Source organism: Giraffa tippelskirchi, chromosome 4, assembly GCF_054371585.1.
Source record: "Giraffa tippelskirchi isolate mGirTip1 chromosome 4, T2T-mGirTip1v1.2.pri, whole genome shotgun sequence".
Taxonomy (NCBI): domain Eukaryota; kingdom Metazoa; phylum Chordata; class Mammalia; order Artiodactyla; family Giraffidae; genus Giraffa; species Giraffa tippelskirchi.
Window position 1 is genome coordinate 199,069,121 of NC_137278.1, and position 24,252 is coordinate 199,093,372.

General features: G+C 46.5%; 1 protein-coding gene across 7 annotated transcripts in view; it reads left to right on the plus strand.

Moving 5' to 3' along the window:
* Positions 1–24,252, plus strand: part of CRACR2A (calcium release activated channel regulator 2A) — a 152,845-nt gene that overhangs the window by 59,911 nt on the left and 68,682 nt on the right. For all 7 annotated transcript variants that reach the window (XM_081593892.1, XM_081593890.1, XM_081593891.1 and 4 more), the window contains one exon: positions 16,340–16,590. In XM_081593892.1, coding sequence (XP_081450018.1) covers positions 16,375–16,590 — 216 coding nt within the window. In that variant the 5' untranslated portion in view covers positions 16,340–16,374. The remainder of the gene's footprint in view (positions 1–16,339; positions 16,591–24,252) is intronic.

The window sequence follows — 24,252 nt, forward strand, 5'->3', positions numbered from 1 at the left end:
TAGCAAGGACATTTTAACAATACTAATTCTTCTAATCCCTGAACATGAGATATCTTTCCATTTATGTGTGTCTTCTTAATGTCTTATAATTTTTCATTAATGTCTTATAATTTTCAGTGCACAGATGTTTCACTTCTTCGGTTGAATTTATTCCTAAGTTGCTTATTGCTTTTCGATGCTATTATAATTGAGATTATTTGCTTCATTTCTTTTTCAGATAATTCAGTTAATATATGGAAATGCCACTGATTTCTGTATGCTGATTTTGACTCCTACAACTTTGCTGAATTTATTGATTAGATCTAACAGGTTTTAGGGCTTCCCTGGTGGTTCAGATGGTAAATGATCTGCATGCAATGTGGGAGACGCGGGTTCGATCCCTGAGTTAGGAAGATCCCCTGGAGAAGGAAATGGCAACCCACTCCAGTATTCTTGCCTGGAGAACTCCATGGACAGAGGAGCCTGGCATGGCGTCACAAAGAGTCAGACATGATTGAACAACTAACACAAACAATAGGTTTTAGGTGAAATCTAAGGAAGATTTTCCGTACATAAAATTTTGCCATCAACACAGACACTTTTACGTCTTCCTTTCTGATTTGGCTACCTTTTATTTCTTCTTCTTGCCTGATTTCTCCAGCTAGGACTTTTAGTGCTATGTCGAATAGGAGTGGTGAGAGTAGGCACCCACATCTTGTTCCTGATCTTAGAGGAAGGGCTTTCAACTTTTGACCATTGAGTGTAATGTTAACTGTGTGCTTGTCCTATATGGCAATCCTTATGTTGAGGTATGTTCCTTCCATGACCAATTTGTTGAGAGTTTTTTTTTATCATGAATGGATGTTGAATTTTGTCCAGTACTTTCTGTGCATCTCTTGTGATGATCCTATAATCTATTAATGTGGTGAATCACATTATTGATTTGTATAATTTGAACTATCCTTATGAATCCCATGGACAGAGGAGCCTGGTAGGCTACAGTCCATGGGGTCGCAAAAAGTCAGACACGACTGAGTGACTTCACTTTTCACTTTATAACCCACGCGTGCATCCCACTTGATTATGGTGTGTGATCCTTTCAGTGGTGCTGTTCATTTTGGTTTGCTAGTATTCTGTTGAGAGTTTTTGCATCTATATTCATCAAGGATATGACAACAACACAGTTGCTTAAACATCAAATGACAGAGGTCTGTCCCAGCCCATTGGGAAGTTGGTGAAACAAGTGAAATATCACCTAAGTTTGTCTAAAGGAGGCCTCTGGACAAGAAAGCTTGTCACTTTTCCTAGATCTTCTTACCTTGTAGTTGCGTGTGGGCAGAAGGGTCTGGAACCTTTGCTGGCTCCTCTCCACGGGGCGCTGCTGCCCAGGCACTTGTTACTAATAGAAGTCACTTCCCCATGGAGCATGACCCATCTCTCCATCCTCTTTCCTCTAATCTCCTTCCTCCCCCATAGCAATGACGAGGGCATGTCTACCTTTGTGCACAACATCACTGCTCACTTTCATATTCAGTGTCCCATCTGACCCTTCTCCATGGAACAGGTGGAAAACAGTCCTGTGTCCGCCCTGATGCCCCAAGATCTTAGCTCTTTACTCTCAAAGCCCCTATTTTCCCTTTGATCATGATGTGCCACCTGCTTTTGAGACTTGGCAGAGAAGGACTGGAACTAAGGGGATCTGGGAGCACGTATTTAATAGAAAACATGCAGAACATTCCCATTCGTGCTGAGTTGAGAGAGCTGTCTTAGCCTGAGTTCCCCAGAAGCAGACCCCGAAAGAGTGATTTGTTTGTTTATGCTCAGGCAAATGATGTATTAAGGAAATGCTCCAGGAAGACCTAGTGAAGGAGTGGTTCACAGGACAGGAGAGGGGAGGAAGCCAGGGGTTTGATGTGGGATGGAGGTCCAGCCTCAGCCTGGACCTCCATGAGGGTGTAAACTCAACTCAGAATCATGTCAGCTGGAGACTGGGGAATGAGCTTCCACACCAGGCAGGCATCGGCTGAGGGCTGTTTAGGGGTGACTGGGAAACTTCAGGCACTCCTGGCTCTGCCCATAAGACAAAGCAACTCCAGAAGCCCAAGGGTCAGCCTTCTAAGAATCACAAGTGCAGGGAGCTAGAGCAAAGGTAGGGGAAGTGAAGAGGGTTGGGTAGTGCACAAATGTTGGAAGGGATGTGAGTGGAGCATCTGTAGTGTTGCCTGGGTAACTGCATGCATAACTGTGTTCAGCTGTACCACACTGATGCCTCTGCCTCTAAAAACACTTTTCAGCTTCCTCATTGGCCAAATGGAGATCCTGTTAACTTGCCCGTATCACAGAATGATCATGAAAACAAAGTGAAATAAGTCGGGGGCCCAGAACCTTCTTGACAACAATCGAGACATTACACAAAGCCAGGTGCCGTTATCCAGTCATTCCCTCTCAGGCTCAGAGGATATATTAGCTCATGGTCTTTGCCCATCTGGCCGGCATCAGCACGGACAGCCTTTGGAGAGAGCTTGTTCTGTTGGGAAGAAAGCAGGCACTTTTTTAATGTTGATACATTTTGCAGTGATGTCTTTAATATATACCAGCTGCCTTGAAATACATCTAATTAACCACCAGATCTCACGCTGAGCCCGTGGTTGGCTTTGATGTGCTCATCAGCGAGGAAATATTGGAAGACTAATCATAACAGGACTTAGCTCCTATAAAACGCCTTTTATCTTCAAAGTGGTTTACAACTACTAATTATGAGAAGAATGAGGGTGAACAGCAGCCATCTCATGGAGACCCCAAACCATTATCAAGGCCTTTAATGTATCTTATAATAGAGCAAGACAAGTGTGAGCGGGGCTGTTGAGCATTAGCTGTCCAGACTTGGGAGAGCTGTTTTACAGCGGTAGAGACAGCTGTTCCCTGTCTCCCTTGAGGTGGAAGAGGAAATTGGACCTAATTCGAGGGAAGAGGAGGTGTGATGTAGCAGTTGCATAGGGCGCAGCAGGCGGAGTGGTGAGTCGCCCTCTCAAAGGTGTTCCCGTAAACCTGCCCCTTTAAGTGGGCTGGTGGGCAGGTGTCCTTCCCAGTGGCCTGCAAGGGTGATATCACATCGTAAGGTCCTCTCCCGCTGGGCCTTCAATGGTAGATTTCTGCGCTTCTTGACTGTGTCTTTTCTGTAGTGTGTTTTGTTGTTGCTGTGTTGCTTTTTTGTCTATGAGTTTATTTGTTAGAATTGCATCAGGGGTGGAGGAAGTCAGTTGGGGTTCCATCATGATAAGAATGGGCTTCCCTGGTGGCTCAGTGGTAAAGAATCAGCTTGCCAATGCAGGAGATGCGGGTTGTTCGATCCCTGGGTTGGGAAGATCCCCTGGAGAAGGAAATGGCAACCCACTCCAGTATTCTCGCCGGGAAATCCCATGGACAGAGGAGCCTGGTGGCCTACAGTCCATGGAGTCACAAGAGTCAGACACGACTGAGTGACTAAACAACAACAACAACAACATGATAAGAATAATAACAGGAGCTGACGCCCGTAAGGTCCTACTCGTGCCTTCATTGTACAGGTGAGGATAGAGGGACTCAGAGAGGCTGAGTAACCTGTTTGTGGCCTTGGACCTGGTATATTCTTACCCACCCTGGTAAGACCCTACTGTAGAAGGTGGGGTGACTGTCTGAGGCCCCCTGATACCGTGTGTTGAAGAAGTAAAGGATAATCTGATATGCAACAGGGAAACTCTCCTTTCCAGACTGGCCTGACTCCTGAGCTAAATATTTTAATCTTGAGCAGTGGGTGGTGAGGAAGTGCCATCTTTGTTCATCTATGTCCTGGTCCTGCCAGAGGGTCTGCCCAGGGTTGTGGGGTGAGGAAGGGGCACAGGCATAAATGATGTGAAGGCCACCTGTGAGACTCTGAAGCTTGGGAAAAGCACATTTCCCCAGGTGCTAAGGGGGATTTAACTTATATGCAGAGTACATCATGAGAAATGCTGGACTGGATGAAGCCCAAGCTGGAATCAAGATTTCCAGGAGAAATATCAATAACCTCAGGTGTGCAGATGACACCACCCTTATGGCAGAAAGCAGAGAGGAACCAAAGATGAAAATAAACGAGGAGAGTGAAAAAGTTGGCTTAAAACTCAACATTCAGAAAACTAAGATCCTGGCATCCGGTCCCATCACTTCATGTCAAATAGATGGGGAAATAATGGAAACAGTAACAGACTATTTTTTGGGACTCCAAAATCACTGCAAATGGTGACTGCAGCCATGAAATTAAAAGACGCTTGCTCCTTAGAAGAAAAGTTATGACCAACCTAGACAGCATATTAAAAAGCAAAGACATTACTTTGCCAACAAAGGTCCATCTAGTCAAAGCTATGGTTTTTCCAGTAGTCATGTGTGGATGTGAGAGTTGGACTATAAAGAAAGCTGAGTGCCAAAGAATTGATGCTTTTGAACTGTGGTGTTGGAGAAGACTCCTTAGAGTCCCTTGGACTGCAAGGAGATCCAACCAGTCCATCCTAAAGGAAATCAGTCCTTAATATTCATTGGAAGGACTGATGCTGGAGCTGAAATTCCAAAACTTTGGCCACCTGATGCGAAGAACTGACTCATTTGAAAAGACCCTGGTGCTGGGAAAGATTGAAGGCAGGAGGAGAAGGGGACGACAGAGGATGAGATGGTTGGGTGGCATTACCAACTCAATGAACATGAGTTTGACTAAGCTCTGGGAGTTGGTGATGGACAGGAAAGCCTGGTGTGCTGCAGTCCGTGGGGTTGCAAAGAGTTGGACTGAGGGACTGAACTGAAGGGGGATCTTAAATATACCCTGACTTTTAAGTCTCAGGCGGGGAATACAGTCTAAAGAGTCATCAGCCATTGTCACCTGTGTAGACAGCGGGGATTCACAGATCGCCCTCTTGGGAGACCCTGGGCAGAAACAGTAGCCTCACCATTTTCCTTTCTTTGTGAGAGCTGACAGTTGGTAGGTTGACATCACCCATGGTGGGAAGATTGACACCATAGCAACAGGCAGAAGCTGCAAATCAAGGCTCTCCCCCACCCTCCCCAGAGAACTGGCTGTGAAATATTGTGGTATCTTTTTTTCTAACACTATTCCAACACCAAATGTGTGTTCTGGGATTGTCAATTCAATTCTGAGGGCTTGTGAGCCTTTACCCTGTGGGGTCTGTGTTAGTCTCAGAATTGAATTGACAATGAAGACAGATGAATCATAGTGGAGAGTTCTGACAAAACGTGGTCCACTAGAGGAGGGAATGGCAAACCAGTCCAATACTCTTGCTGCGAGAACCCCATGAACAGTATGAAAAGGCAAAAATATATGACACCAGAAGATGAGTCACCCAAGTTGAAAGGTATCCAGTATGCTACTGGAGAAGTACAGGGAGCAATTAGTAATGGAAACGACCCTGATGCCGGGAAAGATTGAAGGCAAAGGGCAGCAGAGGATGAGATGGTTAGGTAGCATCACCGACTCAATGGACATGAGTTTGAGCAGACTCTGGGAGATAGCGAAGGACAAGGGAGGCTGGCGTGCTGCAGTCCATAGGGTCGCAAAGAGTCAGACAGGACTTAGCAACTGAACGACAACAGTAAGAGGGAAGGTCAGTCCTGTGAGTCGGTATGGGTGTAACAGGGACTGGTTGAGAAGGGATGTACAGAGAGCAAGAGAGTAGCCACTGTGGGGGGGCCTGACCATACACCCCTATATGTCTGACTCACCACAAATTTTCCACAGTCCCCTCCTCGAGTTCATTAACTCTCTAAAAGGGTGCACAGAATTCAGCAAAGTGCCTTACTTATCACCTTACTAAGGATACAACTGGGGAGCAGTCAGATGGAAGAGATGCCCAGGGTAAGGGAAAGATCCTAGGATCCTCCAGGTCCCCCCCCCCCGAACCCCATCTGTTGGGGCTTCTTTATGTTGGCAGAATTGATTAAATCATTAGCCGCAAGTGACTAAGTCAAGCTCCAGCCTCTGCTTCCTTCCTGGAGGTTTGGGGTGGGTTGAGATTCCAACCCACTGTGAATAAAAAATGTCACCTGCCATTTCAGTTAACAACCATATTGCAACCATCAAGTCATCAGCCCCAGCAGCAGCTCCCTGTAGTGCACCCTGAGGGGATTCAGGAGGGAGAAAAACCAGGATACTGGCCCTAGATAGTTAAGAGGCATATCAAAGGGATAATTTCAATGAGCCCATCTCTTGCATCTTCTCAGACAGTAGAAAAGGGCTAAATTCATTAACTTGAAAGGTCTGGGTTTTGTGTGTGTGCGTGTGTGATTAGCAGTAATCTTTTAATCTTTGACTGTAAGTTTTATTTTTTCAGCAAGAACTCCTGTGTACCCTGGCTCCTCCCTTGCCTCTTTGAGATAGAGTGATCTGAGAGGCTGTTTTCCAGGGCTGGAGCCTTTAGCAGTCTCCTTGTATAAAATATAGTTCTCAACTTTTAGGCTGTGCATTTTTTTTTCAGTTCATTTTTTTTTTTCAGTCGACATTTCTAATCACATGGTTGGTTCGTCTGGCCACCAGCCCCCATCCTGAAACCCACCCAAAGTCACCCACCCAAAGTCACTCCTTAGCTTGAACTCAGGTGTGGTTGAAAGGGGCTCATTATAAATAACAAAAGACTCTACTTTAGCACAGGAAATTCTGAGGGTTTTAGGAGCTCTGCACCAGAAACCAGGCACAAAGGCCAAATTGATATTTGTCCTTGTACCACCAATATTTGGGCTTCCCTGGTGGCTCAGTGGTAAAGAATCTTTCTACCAATGCAAGAGATGAGGGTTTGATCCCTGCACTGGGAAGATCCCCTGGAGAAGGAAATGGCAACCCACTCCAGTATTCTTGCCTGGGAAATCCCATGGTGGATTTCCCAGGCAAGAATACTATAGCCTGGTGGGCTACAGTCCATGGGGTCACAAAGAATCAGAAACAATTTTGCAACTGAATACATGCACACACACCACCAATACTTTTCCTTCTCAATACTTATCCTCACTCTCCAGGGCCAGTTAGGAAGCCAACACACACTTATTGAACACCTGTCATATGCAAAGTACCAGGCTGGGAATTTGTTCATTTAAATGACCATATGTCAATTCCATACCTACTAGGATTTATTAATAGGGCTTTTGTCTTTGTGGAAGAAATTAGACATGTCATGTGCACTTGAAAATCTAGCCAACCAGACCAAGCAGTGTGTTCTAATGCATAAAGCATGAAATAGTAAGTACTCAGAGGCCAAGGCAATCCAGACCAAGTGGTCAGGAAAGACTTCTTGGAGGAGGAAGACTTAGAGTTGGGCCCTAAAGGCATGTACAATGCTGAGAGCTAGAGCAAGCTGTGAAGTACTCTCACAGGAGGGAGAAGGATCTGAAAACAGCCCTTCGTTGAGTCCTGGAAAACAAGCAGAGCCCCGGGTTGCTGGTGTGGTCTTCTCTTACTCCCAGGGGTGTTAAGTTTGAATCTCAGCTCAGCTTGATGACCCCAGACAGGCCACGCAGGTCATCTCTTGGAGACTGAGATGCTCATTAATGAAACGGGGAAAGGACAGCCAGTCTGACAGCTTCACAGGATCACAATGAAGATGGGAGAATGGAAGGGAAAGTTCTTTTGCAACTGAAAAGGATAATTAGCATCATTAGGAGTTTATGCATCTTTCATTATCTTATCACCTTCCAAGGAGCCATCTCACTCTCAGATTTTCAAACTAGAAAGAATAATACTGAAAATGCCCTAGAAATGATCGTAAGAGTTCATTCACCCTTACCACCACTTACTGTGTGCCTGTCATCATTTTCAAGTGTTTTACATGTTTTTATATTGCCTGGTCCTCACAGGAAGTAAGTACTGTCACCTGCATCTTACAGATGGGGAAACTGAGGTTCGACCCATCTGATTGGCAGGTGGGCGGCCTGGAGACTCCCCTTTCCCCCGTGTTCTAGGTTCCAGATGCTGTTGGTGCTCTGCCCACTTCATGGAAGAGATAATGCTGACCATTTCCAAGTCCTCTGGCCACTTCTAGCTGCCCCTTTGTCTGGGGGGTTTTCTCCAGAGCCACCACACGTGGCCCCTGGAGTGCTGGGGGCTGACATCCTCAGGGCAGCTCCCCATGATTGAGAGGGGCTGACATACAAGGAATCCATTTCCTTGGCCTGGGGTTGGGTCACTGAGACCTGTGGTCTGTCCCCAAGTTCCTGGGAGGCTCCAGTTGCCCTTGGCCTCCCCCCATAGTTGGCTGGAGAAGGCGCCTCTCATAGGCTGCGCTCCCTGTCTACTCCATGGACAATATTTCTGTCCCTCATAAACTAGCCCTTCTCACCCAAATCCCTGTCTCAGGGTCTCCTAAGACACCACCTCTTAGGACTTGATTTGTGTCCCCAAAAGACACATTGAAGTCTTAACCCCCAGGACCCTAGATTGTGACCTGATTTCAAAGTGGCCTGTGTGTGTGTTAAGTCGCTCAGTCGTGTCCGCCTCTTTACCATCCCATGGACTCTAGCCCACCAGGCTCCTCTGTCTGTGGGGTTTCCCAGTCAAGAACACAGGAGTGGGTTGCCATATCCTCCTCCAGTGGATCTTTCCAACCCAAGGATTGAACCTGCATCTCCTTCATTGCAGGCATTTTTTTCTTTTTACTGCTGAGCCATTTGGAAGTAGGGTGATTGTAAGGGTAATTGGTGAAGTTGAAATGAGGTCATTGGGGTGGGCCCTTAATCAACACGACTGGTTATGTAAGACAGAAAGATGATAGGAGCAGACGTGGAAGGGAGAGGCCTTGTGGTGATGGGGGCAGAGATCAGACAAGAGATGCAGTTAAGAGCCAAGGACTCCAGGCTGGCCGCCAGCACTGGGAAGAGGCAGGAAAGGTCCCACCTGGAGTCTCAGAGTGAAACCGCTAGGTGGTATTTCAGGGTGCTCCGAAGGCTCTGGTCCTTTGTGTCTCTTGTTGTTCAGTTGACAAGTCATGTCTGACTCTTTGGGACCCCATGGACTGCAGCATACCAGGCTTCCCTGTCCTTCACTATCTCCTGGAGTTTAATCAGACTCATGTCCATTGAATCGATGATGCCATCCAACCATCTCATCCTCTGCTGCCCGCTTCTCCTCCCGCCCTCAATCTTTCCCAGCATCTGGGTCTTTTCCAATGAGTCAGCTCTTCATATCAGGTGGTCAAAGTATTGGAGCTTCAGCTCCAGCATCTGTCCTTCCAATGAAGATTCAGGGTTGATTTCCTTTATCATTGACTGGTTTGATCTCCTTGCTGTCCAAGGGACTCTCAAGAGGCTTCTCCAGCATCACAGTTTGAAAGCATCAATTCTTTGGCACTCCACCTTCTTTATGGTCCAGCTCTCACATCTGTACCTGTCTCTAGATGGAAAGAATTCAGCAAGAGGGAAATTGATAGATGAGAAGGGACTTATTAGAATAGGACACTTGTGCGGCTTACAAGTGGATGGGTGGGAGAGTGCCACACCCAAGAACTTAGTGGGCTATAGTTTTGTAATCAAAGGAAAAATAGGGAGGGGAAAAAGGCGACTTTCTTCCTCATCCTTGAGTAGCCATCACACTTCCGTCAACTCCTCCTCCAATTTGGGGAAGGGAGTTTTCTTGTCCCTACATGGTCAAGCCAGGACTTGAAAAAGTTATTTCAGGTATGTACAATGAGCAACTTTCCACCAAATCAGTTCAGAGAGCGTGTCCTCAGGGTTATTAACTAACTAAGCTCACTGGGCAGGATGTGGGGCTCATGCCGCATTGTTTTATTGTTCAGGGGCCTGTCTTCTGTCTCATGGTTTCGTTGCTAAGCAAGCCTGCTTGGTTTTGTGGTTAAGCAAACCTGCTTTCTTGAGAGATCATTAACTTACAGGAGTTGCTCATATTTTTTTCTACTTACAATCCCCTAGTGAGATTAACTGTTTCACCACCAGCTTTGTCCCTATCAAAAGGGAGCACAGCCCACTCTGAGACACTCAGGATTTGGGCTTGTAGCCTCAGGAATGGCCCTCAGAATATAAGAGAATACGTTCCTGTTGTTTAAGCCACTTAGTTTTTGGTCCTCTATTGCAAAATGGCCCTAGGAAACTGACACACCTCCCGTCTGATGCCTCCTCAATTATTCCTTCACTTGCTCCCTCCCAGGGGCAGGTAAGAACCAGGCCCTCTGAGCTTTTCACACCCTCTCTGGCTGCAGCTGCCTTTTGCTCAGCAGCCCTCCGGCACCCCCACGGCTTGACACGACTGGCCCATCTGCCTCCCTGTGATGCTGGCAACATGAAGTTAGTCATTGACAAGTGGGCGGTGGTGGTGGCGGTTTAGTCGCTAAGTCGTGTCTGACCCCTGCGATCCCACGGACTGTAGCCAGCCAGGCTCCTCTGTCCACGGGATTCTCCAGGCAAGAGTACTGGATCACTGCTGCATATGGAATATTCCTCCACTGGGGCCTGGGGAATTAATAGGATCTGATCAGAACCTGAAGATGCTGTGGGACTCTTGGTCTACCTGTCTGTGGCAGGAGAGCTTCAAGGGAGATCAGGGCTTCAAGGGTGACTCTGAAGTCTGCCTCTGGCAGGTGGAGAGGGGGTACCAGCCCGCTCCATTTCTTAGGACCCCAAAGTAACAGGGAAGGGGCTCAGAGCCTTCAGAAAGGATTCAGGCTTGGTCTGTGAATGTTCTGATTACAGCCGTTACTGAGCTGTGTATCATTTTGGAAGTCTGGGAGATGCTTCTGGAAATATAAGAGGGCTGGATAATTTCCATCCGTGTATGAAGGCTTTTATGGAGCCATTCTGGAGGGAGAACGGCCGTCTGCCAGCTCTGATGGAGACGGGCAGATAAGAGCGGACTCTCTTTTCCCTTTGTGATGGTGACAGACTTTGTCCACTGCCTTTGGGCCATATCCCAACACTTTCCCTCTTATGGAGGCTTCTCTGGTGTCTCAGACAGTAAAGAATCTGCCTGCAGTGGGGGAGACCCAGGTTTGATCCCTGGGTCAGGAAAATCTTCTGGAGAAGGGAATGCAACCTACTCCAGTATTCTTGCCTAGAAAACCCCAGGGACAGAAGAGCCCCAAGGGCTACAGTCCATGGGGTCACATAGAGTTGAACAGGACTGAGCAACTAACACACATACCTCTTCCCTCTTATGGGGTTACTGTCTGATGGCCTGAAGCATCCTGGAGGCAGGAAGCTGTGTTCAGTCCCGGGCCAGAGCATCACCAGGCTTCCTCCAAATGTGAGACAACCCAGCCCATTGCAGGGCTTTCATTCTATTTGGAAATGAAAGCAGAAGCACTTCTGTGGCTTGGTCTTCTCTTTCCCTTGGGAACCCCGCAGATGCTGTGGGAAGATTGCCAAATCAGAGGAGAAAGGAGACGAACTAATGCATCCTACTGGGGCAAGTGTCTGCAGAAGGAGCTCTGCCTTGCTCCCCTCCTTCCCATGTTCGTTTAGCTCCTACACTATGTGACTGAGGGTTTTCACAGGGAAACTGCTGAATTTTCAGGCATTTCTGGCTTGCCAGAGTTGAAGGTCAAAGGAGGAGTCAGGATCCTGGGAATAAACACAGCAGGTGGCGCAAGATTTGCAAGTTCTGGGAAGCATGAGAAGGGGCTGGCTGGCCTATATATATTTTTTAAATAGATGTATTGAACTATTGACATACAATTGTTGTTCAGTTGCTCAGTCGTGTCCAACTCTTTGCGACCCCATGGACTGTAGTCCATGGGATTCTCCAGGCAAGAATACTGGAGTGGGTTGCCATTTCCTCCTCCAGGGGATCTTCCAGGCCTAGGAACTGAACCCCTGTCTCCTGCATTCCAGGCAGGTTCTTTACCACTGAGCCACCAGGGAAGCCCATGTTTGTATATACATGTATGTATATATGTGCATGAGTGTCTGTATGTATATGTATATCTCCACGAAACCACCACAGCAATTAAGATTTCAAACACATCTACACCACTAAAAGTTTCCTCTTGCCCATTTGCCATTCCTGCTTTTCACCTTCTCCCACCCTCCCTTATCTCTTTCCTATCACTATAGGTTAGTCGTCCCTTTTCATAATTTTATATAAATGGAATCAAATAGGGTGCACTAATTTTGTCCAACTTCTTTCTTTCATGTGATTGAAATTCAATACAGTTTGTTCCTTGGAACGATAGTCCTATCCTTTCAAAGCTGAGTAGCATCCCACTGTGTGTTTACATTACAGTTTTACCCATTCACATGTTGATGAACATTTCCACTGTTTTTGGCTGCTACAAATAAAGCTTCTATGAACCTTCATGGACAAGTCTTTGTACAGACATATGCTTTTATTCTGTTAGTAAATATTTAGGATGGTAGAAGTTTGTTTGACTTTTTCAGGAAACCACAGAATGTTTTCCAAAGGGATTGTACATTTGTGTACATTCTCACCAGCAGCATTTGAATATTCCATCCAATCACCCCATATCTTTGCCAAGACTTGGTCAATCTTTTTCATTTCAGACATCCTAGTAAGTGTATAGTGGCCTTTCATTGTGATGTTAAATTGGATTTCCCTTGCGACTAATAATGTTGAACATTTTTATGCAATTATTTGATAGCAATAGATCTTATTTGGTGAAGCGCCTGTACAAATGTTTTTCCATTAAAAAATTGAGTTGTTTATTTTCTGATTAATAAGTTCTGAGGATTCTCTATATATTCTGGATCAAAATTCTCTATCAGATACATGATTTGCAAATATTTTTCTCTGTGGAGCATAAATGGTATCTTTCAAAGAGCAGAAATTTGAAATTTTTATAAAGTCCAGTTTATCAGGGTTTCTTTTAAATGGATTATGCTATTGCTACTGTACCTAAGAAATATTTGACTTTAAGCCAAGGTCACAAAGATGTTTTCTTCTCGAAGTTTAATATTTTTAGATTTTCCGTTTAGTTCTATGATCCATTTTGAGTAAATCTTAGTATATGGGATAAGGTATGAACTGAAATGCCTTTTTGCAAATGGATATCCGATTATTCCAGTACCATTTGCTAAAAGGATTATACTTCCTCTGCTGAACTGCCTTTGGAAAAAAATTAGTTCTATATACAGGTCTATTTCTGGATCTTCTGTTCTGTTTCATTTATCTATTTAATTTTCCGTCTTTATACCAATATTACACTATCTTCATGACTGCAGATTCAGAATGTCTTGAAATCTGATAGTGTTCTTGTTGCAACTTTGTTTTTCTTTTTTTGAAGTTGTTTTGGCTCTTCTTGGTCCTTCGCATTTTCACATGAATTTTAGATCAAGCTGTCAGTTTCTACAAAACCCGCTGGGATTTTGATTGGGATTGAGATGAATCTATGCATGAATTCAGGGAGAAATGATATCTTAACAGGATTGAGTCTTTCAGTTCATGAACATTCAACTCTCTCCACTGATTTTGGTCTTCTTTAAATTCTCTCACCAATATTTTGTAGCTCTCCATCTATGAGTATTACATATTTTTTCTCAGATATGTCCATAAGCATTTCATATTTTTGATTCTACTGTAAATGATATTTTTATTTCAATCTCAGCTTTTTGTTGCTGACATACAGAAGCACAATTGATTTTCATATAGAGAGTGTGTATCTTTTAAACTTGTCAAAGTCACATGTTAGTTCTAGCAGCTTTTTGTGAATTTCATCAGATTTCCTACGTAGACACTCAAGTTGTCTGGGAATAAAGATAATTTTACTTCCTGCTTTCCAATCTGGGTACTTTTATTTCTTTTCTTGTCTCATCAAACTGGTGAGATGCTAACAACAATGTTGGATAGAAGTGGTGAGACAACATTCTTGTCTTTTTCTTGATCATAGGGCAAAAGTATTTGGTTGTATGCCAAGTGTAATTTTAACTGTCACTTTTTTTGGTAGATTCCCATTTTTAGATTGGGAAAACTCCTTCCTATTTCTAGTTTGCTAAGAGTTTTTGCCAGAAGTTGGTGTTAGATTTTGTCAAATGCTTGTTCTGCATCTATTCAGATGATCATATATTTTGTCTTTTTAAATTTGTTAATGTGGTGAATTATGGTATTAATTTTCAAATATTAAGCCATTCTTGTACTCCTTGGATAAAACCCTACTTAATCAGGATATATCATTCTTTTTATACAGTGTTGGGTTAAATCTGCTATAATTTCGTAAAGAATTCTTGCATCTATGTTCATGAAGGTTTTTGGCTTGTTTTTCTTTTCTTTTAATGTTTTTGTCTGGTTTGAGTGTCAGGGTAATCCTGGCCTCTTAGAATATGTTAGAAAGTATTTCCTATCCTTCAATCTTCCAGAGGAGTTTGAATAGAATTGCTATTAATTTTTCTTTTAGTATTTGGTAGAACTCATCAGTGGAGCCACCTGGGCCTCGAGTGTTCCTATAGGAAGATTTTAAACTGTCAGTTCAATTTTGAAAATAGATAAAATATTGTTCGTGTTACCTATTTTTCCTCGAAAGAGCTTTGATATTTAGTGAGATATTTCAAGGAATTTCTCCATCTCATCTAAATTGATAAACTTATTGCCATAAACTTGCTCATAATTTCCCCTTATTATCCTTTTAATGTCTGTAGAATGTGTAATGGTGTCATCTCAAATTCCTGATACTGTGATATGTGTCTTCTCTCTTTATTGATCTTCTTAAAGTACTAGTTTTTAATTTCATTGATTTTCTCCATTGCTTTTCTCTATTGTTTTCTATTTCATTGATTTCTGCTCTGATTGTTATTTCTTCTCCTTACTTTGGGTTTAATTTGCTCTTCTTTTTCTAGTTTCTAGTGATAGAAGATGAGGCTGCTGGACCAAGACCTTTCTTCTTTGCTTTTATATGTGTTTAGTGCTATAAATCTTTCCCTGAGTACTGCTTTAGCAATATCCTACAAAATTTGATATATTGAGGTTTCAATTTCATTTAGTTCAAAATACTTCTTAAATTCCCTTTACATTTCCCCTTTGAGCCATGGGTTTCAGAAGAACATTATACAGTTTCCACATATTTGGCTACTTTCCAGAGGTCTTTCTGTTATTGTTCTAATGTAATTCCAGTGTGGTCAGAGTACATACTATGTTTGACTGAATCCTTTTAAATTCATTGAATCTTGTTTTGTGGACTGGTATATAGACTGTCTTGGTCAGTGTTCCATGTTACACTTAAAAGTGTATTCAGATTTTGTTGGGTAGATTTTTCTGTTAATGTCAATTAGGTCAAAATAGTTGACAGTTTGGTTCAAGTCTTCTGTATCCTTTCTGATTTCTGTCTCCTTGTTTTATTCATTATTGATAGAGGGATATTGAAATCTGAATGTAGTTGTGGATTTGTCTAGTTCTCCTTGAATTTCTATCAGTTCTTATTCTGTGCATTTGCTTTTGGCATCTGTTATTAGGTACATTTGTGTTTAGATTACTTTATCCTATTAATGAATCTTGCCTGGAAAATCCCATGGACAGAAGCCTGGTGGGCTATTGTCCATGGTGTCGCAAAGAGTTGGACATGACTGAGCCACAGAACACACACATAACTGGGTTTCCAGGCTCCACCCAGGTTTCTTCTTCCTGTGCCATGAACTGAAAATTCTTTCAGCAATGCGTGCATGCTGCATTGCTTCAGTCGTGTCTGACTCTGCAACCCATGGATGATAGCCCGCCAGGCTCCTCTGTCCGTGGGATTCTCCAGGCAAGATTCATCAATAGAATAAAGTAATCTAAACACAAATGCACCTAATAACAGATGCCAAAATCATAGAACAAAAACTGATAGAACTGATAGGATTCTCCAGGCAAGAATACTGGAGTGGGTTGTCATGTCCTTCTCTAGGGGATCTTCCCCGTCCGGGGATTGAACCCAGGTCTCCTGCATTGCAGGCAGATTCTTTACCATCTGAGCTACCAGAGAAGCCCCAACTCCAAATACCTTCCTCTACTGCCGGCCACCATGACTGAAATCTCTCCATTTGAGGGTGGGGAAATGTGTAGAGGGATCTTGGTGTGGTGCCTGCCTCCAGAGGAACACTCCAGAAATGATAACTGATCTATCAGGATCCACATTTTTGTTGTTGATTTACATCTATTTGTTGATTCGATTCTCTGGCTGCCTCCTTTCAATCTGGAAATGTCTATCCCCTGCCGCCCCCCTCCATCTTCTCTGCTTACTTTGATGGGCTGGCTGATCTGTTAGTGATCATGGTGCATTTTCCTTGTTCTGAGCTCATGCTAATTAACAGAGAAACAGGCACACTGGTAACTGGTTCTCTGCTTCCCTCTTGCCGCCCCCACATCCTTCTCCAGCCTCCTTCCATCCTCACCACGCCTCTCTTCATCTTCCATCTTCAGGTTCTGAAGAGACTCGAAGAAATTGACAGATCTGGATGGCCACCATTGATGGGAGAATGGTCTCCAGACCCCGGGGATCTGGCCAGGGGCGCCAGGAGAGCAGGGCTTGCCTGGGCTCCCTGGATGACCTGCTGTGCAAGGGGACTCAGGAGCTGGCACCAACTCAGCTGGCCATGCTGAGGAGGGCACTGGAATTCTTTCAGACATGTGACACCGAGGGCAAGGGCTTCATCGCCAGGGCAGATATGCAGGTAAGGGGGCCCTGGGCTGGGCCTGCCCACCTGGAATGCCAAGGGCCTGGGTCTCCCTCTCTTGGGTTGGGACCTATCCCTTGGGAGGTGATGTCTTTAACAGAAAGTGAAAGTGTTAGTTGCTCAGTCGTGTCCGACTCTTTGCGACCCCTTGGAGTGTAGCCCACCAGGCTCCTCTGTCCATGGGATTTCCCAGGCAAGAATACTGGAGTGGGTTGCCATTTCCTTCTCCAGGGGATCTTCCCAACCCAGGGATCAATCACAGGCCTCCTGAATTGCAGGCAGATTCTTTACTGTCTGAGCCACCAGGGAAGCCCTTTAACAGAAAAGATGCTGTTAACTCTGTGCTAGAAGGAGGCATCGACCAAGACTCTCCTGGGAGGCAAATCTCCTGGGTGCTTTCTTTTTCTGGTCTGTACTTGCTGTCTGACTTGGGGACTGTTTTCTCTGACTCAGTAACTCCCTAGGATTGTGGAAAATAGTGATTGCAATGTAAGTTTCTTGAAGACATGGAGAAGAGCCTTCTGGAACACAGGTGGAAAGGCACTGACTTGTTGCCTTGCAGCGCAGCTCTGAGTTATGCTCAAGCCACTCCCACGAGGTGCTGTAACTCTCAGCTCTGTGGCCGGGTTACTGAACCAAACTCGGACCCACTGTCCCGTGTGCCATAAAGCTATCTATCGATGCTGGGTTGTGGGGAAGGAAATGTAGCATTTATTACAGGGTCAGGCAAGGAGCCCAGGATTTTCAAGCTCCCTGAGGGGTTTCAGCAAAGCACCTTTAAAGGCCAGGTTTGGGAGGGAGAGTTCCAGGGTCTGTGATCAGTTCATGCACAATTCTTGATTGGCTGATGGTGAAAGACCAGAGTGCTGTCACCGGGGTTCAGGTGATCAATCCTCAGGCTCTAGGAGGCCCAGGGGCTAGGTGCTCATGGTCAACAGGTATATAACATCTTCCATTTGGTGGTGGTTTTTATCATCTGTAGAACAACTCAGGCAATGTGCTTCACATACTATTATCTAGGTCTTTCGTGATAAGTCACTTCAGTTATGTCCGACTCTGCAACCCTATGATGTGTAGCCCATGAGGCTCCTCGGTTTGTGGGATTTTCCAGGCAAGAATACTGGAGTGGGTAGCCTTCAGAGAGGGTCTAAAGCAGAGGATGCTGGGGAGGGGTCTGTCCTGGGAAGGCCCCAGAGGGTCCTGCTTGCTTACGTCAGCACCAGCAGCCACAGACAGTGCGGCCCACCCCTAAACAACTCTACTTACCAATACTGAAATGAACACTGTATGTCATTTTCATGTGTCACTAAATATTATCCTTTTGATGTTGTTTTCAACCGTTAAAAGATGTAAAAGCCATTCTTAGCCCACTGGCCATAGGAAAACAGGTGCTGGGTCCCATTTACAGGGCAGGGATGTGGTTTGCCCACCCCTGGTCTGGTGCCTTCCTGCCACTAGTCTAAAAGTTCTTCTGAGCATTTGCCTGCAGTCTCTCATGCTGCAGTCATGGTTTCACCTGGACAAGACTAAAGGAAGCATAGGTTCTGCTGGAGCTCTGACAGCATCTCCCCTACCTCCACCAGCCCTCACTTATCCATCAAGAGCATTTTTGGTGGGGGACATACAGTGGTGTTAAGGGGTCGAAGACCCAAGATGGGCAGGTTTTCTGTTTTTTCCCTGTCTTTTTATTTTGTACTGGGGTGTAGCTGATGCTGTGGTGGGCTGCTCCCCCAGTGCTCCTGTTCTTTCTCCTGTGTAATGACAGGAAGTCCACACGCAGCAGGTGAGATGAGCTCCAGCCATCTGAGAGGTGCTCAGAGCAGCGGAGGGCAGCCAGCTGGCCTGGCAGGGCAGGACCACAGGTGGAAAGGAGCCAGTCTCAGGGACAGCTGGCTGCCCTGAGCTCAGGCTCCAAGGGCAGACATCCTGCTAACAGACAGTGGGCAGAGGACCCTGGTCTGTGAGCGTGCACAGGGTCTAGGCAGGGATGTGAGGGTCTTCAGCCCTGCCCGTGTCCCCACCCCACATCTCACACCCTCCTCCACAAGGAGCCCCACTGTGTGTCCCTTGGGAATCATTCCTGAGAGAGCTGGGGTGAAGACTGCTTTGCAGGGAGGGGTCCCTTAGAGAAGCAGAGTCTTGGGCTGGAGGGTCCCGAGTGAGAGGCTGAGGGACACCGGAGGGCCAGGCTGGAGAAGGGGGTGAAAGGACCCCTCCAGCTGGGAGAGGGAGCTGGAACTGATAGGGCAGTCTGCAGCCTCAAAAACCCTGTTTCCCCAATTTTTTGGAGAAGTGTGTGGCACCAGTAGTAAAGAAACTGCCTGCCAGTGTAGGAGTCACAGGCGATGCGGGTTCAGTCCCTGGGTCAGGAAGATCCCCTGGAGAAAGGCATGGCAACCCACTCCGGTGTTCTTGTCTAGGGAGTCCCATGGACAGAGGAGCCTGGTGGGCTACAGGCCATGGGGTTGCGCAGAGTCGGGCAGACTGAGAGGCAGAGCACGTGAGGGCAGTGTGATGACTGTCACCAGGGCCAGTGCACACCTCCCAGCACTGCCTGCAGTTCCTGGATGAGCCAAACTATAAGGAGCCACCCAGGAGCTGGCCAACCAGCCAAACCCGGCCACTCCCTGTTTCTGTGAGCGCTGTGGTATCGGACCCCGGCCGGCTCTCTCCACAGCAGATTCCAAGTGAAAACTCAGACTTTTAGAAGCCGTCACAGAGGCCTACAAAGCCTCAAAGAGGAGCCATCCGACTCTTACAGGAGAAGCTAGATGACTCCTCAATTAGGTTAGCAAGGAGACTCTTAAGGAATTTTGTGGAAAATTGACCAGTTTTAATCCTGAATCTGCAGCTTACTGGCAGTGTGCATTTGTGTGAGTCTCTTAACCCTTGTAAGCTGTAGTTGCTCATGTGTGAATTATTTATAACTACCCCCCGGCGCTAGAAGAGAGTCAGACACCCATGTGCATGCAGAGCACTTAGCCGCGAGCTGGGACCTGAAATCTCCCTATAAATGCTCACTGTCTGTGTGTGTGTTGGTGGTGGTGGGGAACTTACTTATACCCTGATTCTTAATCCCTAGTGTCCTCCACACTGTGATGCTTTAAAATTGTGTGTGGCCATGTGTGCCTGCTAAGTCACTTGAGTCGTGTCCGACTCTGTGCGACCCCATGGACTGTAGCCCACCAGGCTCCTCTGTCCATGGGATTCTCCAGGCAAGAATACTGGAGTGGGTTGCCATTTCCTCCTCCAGGGGATCTTCCCAACCCAGGGATCAAACCCTCGACTCTTATGCTCCTGCACTGGCCAGTGGGTTTTTTACCACTAGCGCTAACTGGTAAATCCACTAAAAATTTCTTAACCATTTCTAAGTGACTATTTCAGTGCATTTCAATACATTCACGTTGTGTAATCATCATTCCCACTCAGCTCCAGATCTCTTCTTATTTTGCAAAATAAAACTCTGTCCCCATTAAAGCCTACCTCCTCATTCCCTTCCCCCAGCCCCCAGGACTATCCCACCTGTGTTTCCATGGATACGGGCTCCTCTGGGGACCTCATGTAAGTGGAATCATATAGTGTCCATCCTGGCGTGACTGCTGTATTTCACTGAGCAGAATGTCTTCAAGATGCCACGTGGCAGCACTTATCAGAATTTCCTCTCTTTTCAGGGCTATATAAGATTCCATTGTACCTATTTATCATATTTTGTTTATCCATTTGACTGTCAGTGGGCACTTCTGTTGCTTCACACCCTTGCTTGTGAACCATGCTGCTGTGATCAGGGATGTGCAAATACACTTGGCAGCCCTGCTTTCAGTTCTTTGGGGTGTGTACCCCAAAGTGGGATTGCTGGATCACAGGCGATTCCATGTGTAGTGTTTGGAGGAGCCCCCACCCCGTTTCCCAGAGGCTACACTGTCACAGTGGGAGGTCAGGTGAGTGTCATCTGTTCTGCCTCCGAGGTCAAGAAGGGACATTTCTGCTGGAGAGGGTCCAGTCTGTGGGAGCAAACGCGGTTTTGCTTCTTAGAAGACTTTTGGCCATGTCTAGGGACATTCTTTTTTTTTTTTCTTTTTAATTTTTTTAATGCGGACCATTTAAAAAATTTTTAATTAGTCAGTTTCTTTATGTTTGGCTGTGCTGGGTCTTTGTTGCTGAGCGGGCTTTTCTCTAGTTGTGGTGAGCAGGGGCTACTCTCTAGTTCTGGTGTGCGGGCTTCTCATTGCGGTGACTTCCCTTGTTGCTGTTCATGGGCTCCAGGGTGCGCGGGCTACAGGAGTTGTAGCACTCAGGCTTAGCAGTGGCAGCTCCCAGGCTCTAGAGCACAGGCTCAACAGTTGTGGCACAGAGGCTTAGTTGCTTCTTAGCACGTGGAATTGTCTAGGATCAGGGATCAAACCCATGTGTCCTGCATTGGCAGGGGGATCCTTTACCACTGAGCCACCAGGGAAGCCCTGGGGACATTCTTGACTGGAGTGACTGGAGAGGGAGTTGTTGCTGGCGTCTACAAAGCATTGTCCAGGGATGCTGCTGAGTGTCCTGTAAGACCCAGAGTAGCTCTTTGCCCACCTCTCTCCCCAACAAAGAATTCTCCATCCTGAGATGTCAGTAGCGCAGAGTTTGAGACACCTGTCTAAACCCAGTTGTCAGCCTGGACCAAGCACCTCAAAGCACCAGGCAGTGAGGCAGATCCCACCTCCAGACCTCACAGTCCTGTTCTGAAGACATTGGGTGTCTTCATTGGCTGGGCTCAACCGTAGGGACGAGCGCTTTTGGTGCTGTGATGGGGTCTGAACAGGAGACTGTGGGAGAAGAGGGAGACTTCAATCTGGCTGTAAAGGTGGATCCCTTGTGGTTTTATCCTTGTTTATGAAAGTAAAACTAACTTCATCATTTTAAGAAGCACATTATAGACAAGAGGAAAATGAAGGTACAATTTCCACCCTTTCCTCCAAGTGCAACCCTCTGGGGAAAAACCAGTGTGAAGGGCTGGTATGTGTCCTTCTGAAACTTTTTTTTTTTCTGTGCACATACACTCAGTTTTATTCTTTTAAAATGAGATCACAGAACACTGTTCATATGCAATTGTTATTCTTTTTGCAAAGTTAACTTCATTTTATTGGTTTCTCTTTAGTGAGTGTTTCCCTTAGATGCGTTTGAAGCTATGCAAACATTAGCTTTACACTGCATGAGACATGTTAGGGGCTGGTGGCCTGGAAGACAGAGGGTCTGTCCTGCTGGGGTGTAGCAGAAGACAGCATTTGTCCCTGGCTCTGGGAGCCTGCCCCCTCAGCATGGCTATTCTAGGGCCTAGACTTCTGTTCTAGGGCCCAGTTTATAAGACCTTGCTGAGCATTCCCGGGGGGCTAGTCAGGATCTGGAGTGGGTGGGGTGTCGACCAGAGCTCCACGAATAGGAGTTCAGAACCGCCTGAGATCACTTGTAGTCACTTGTTTATTGATTCACTCGTTCAATAAGTGAACGAGTTGCATACCCCTGGGTTGTCAACATTGGGCCAGATCCTGGGGGCACAGTAGTGAGCAAACATGAGTGGGGCCCCTCTTCCCAGAGCTTCCATGTTGGAGGAGCAGGCATTTATCCACTAATCACATCCATCAGGACATGAAGTACGAAGTGAGGTGAAACTTATGAATGAGTGCAACATGTTTTGGAGAGTCTGGGTCTTTCCTAAGCTGGAGGCTGCCAGGCCTTCCTGGGGAAGTGACGCCAAGAGGCAGGGATTGAGGGTTAATTGGAAGGTGGTGGAGGGAGGCCAGGGTTTGGGGGAGCATGGACTTGTGAAGAGCTGGTTGGGCTGTGGGCTGAGAGAGGAGGGTGACCCTGCCTCCTCCCCGTCTCCCTCCACCCTCTGCCTGCTCATCCAGGTGGAGCTGAAGGGAGATAGGCCCCCCCACCCCAATGAAGCAGGATTCTGGAAGGCTGGTATGGGCGGTGCTGGCCGGGCAGATTTTGGTGGCAGGGGTGGGATAGAAATGAGACAAGGAAATTAAGGAAGGGGTGCCCAGAGAACCACTAGCCCACAGCAGAGACCCTGAAGGAGAAATAACTTTTTTATCCCAGGCTGGCCTCCACTGGGACTTCAGGCAAATCTCTGAGCTTCGCGGGGTGTCAGCACCATGGAATGAATCATCACATCCCTCTCCATTCAGCTTGGCTCCTTTAGTTAAAAATGCAGACAGCACTAGGTACCCAGGGGACAAGAGCAGAATAAGTTGGTTTTACACAGCTCTGCAGGCCGGGAGACGAAAGATAAATAAGAGGTAATTATGGTTATTAAGACTAAAGGATTTTGCAAGTAGGGCCAGTGAAGAGAGGTTAAGAGATCTGGTGCATGCAGTTTGCCGAGGAGGCTGGAGAAGCCCTTGGTGTCAATATGCCCGGATGTGAAGACTGAGGCTGACTTGGAAGGTGTAAGATTGTCGTCCCCCCTGCCTCTCAGTTTCAGTGACAGCAGGAGGAGGAAGCTGGATTGAGACGGAGACAAGGAGTGGGATTCCGTCATGGGAAGGACTTGTGCTCAGAAGTGTTGTTGGATTCGGGAGTGGTGCCAGAGATGGGGTGCGATCTAGTTTTTCCTGGGTGATGCTAATAAGAGCACGGGTACCCACCTGTCGGTGGTTTGGACAAGAGGCAAGTTGAGGGTCCCACTGACTCTGAAATTCCTTCCAGCTCATTTCTGGGTCCAGCACGGAGACCACATTTTATTATTTTTAAAATTTTTATTTATTTGTTTTTGGCTACGCTGGGTCTTTGTTGCTGTGAGCAGGCTTCCTCTAGTTGCGGCGAGGAGGGGCCGCTCTCTAGTTGCGGCGTGTGGCCTTCTCATTTTGCTGGCCTCTCTTGCTGCGGAGCTGGGGCTCTAGGGCACATGGGCTTCAGTAGCTGCGGCTGCTGGGCTCTAGAGCGAGGGCTCGGTAGTTGTGATGCATGGGCTTACTTGCCCCACAGCATGTGAGATCCTCCCGGACCGGGGATCGAACCCATGTCCCCTGCACTGGCAGATGGATTTTTAACCACTGGACCACCAGGGAAGCCCGAGATCACACTTTAGATATTACATTCAGGCTGAGGGTAGGAGAGAGGCAGATTATCACAAGGAAAGGACTGGAATCTTAGTATTCACCCTGCCTCCAATGGGATGCCTTTAGCTTCAAAAGGAGCTAATGGACTTCCCACTTGCCAGATTGACCCCCCCTCCTCACCCCGTGTTCTCTGCCTTTGGCTTTGGGACAGCTGGTTTACGGATTGTCAATAAGCTAGAGATTCTGCTCTCTGCTCAGCAGATGTACTTCCAGAACCTGCACGCACAGTCTCACTCCCCTTCCTTTAAAAAAAACCCATTCATATTTAATTCAATGATTCTAAACGGCTCCCACACCATCCTGTCTCCCCACATTGTGATCCATCACCATCTTCCTTAATGCACATACCTGCCAGATTAATCTTTGTGGCTTATCAGCTAGAAGATTGCCGGAGGATCAAGCTGAGTGTCTCGCAAGTTACGTCATGGGCGCTCACACCTGCCAGCTCTTTCTGACTGTTCAGATGGCCGTGTGCCTTCCCTCTTGCGGCTCCATGTGTTTCTTGTCTTCAGCTGTCAGTCACTTCCACAGTGAGGAATTTTGTGCAGCCGTC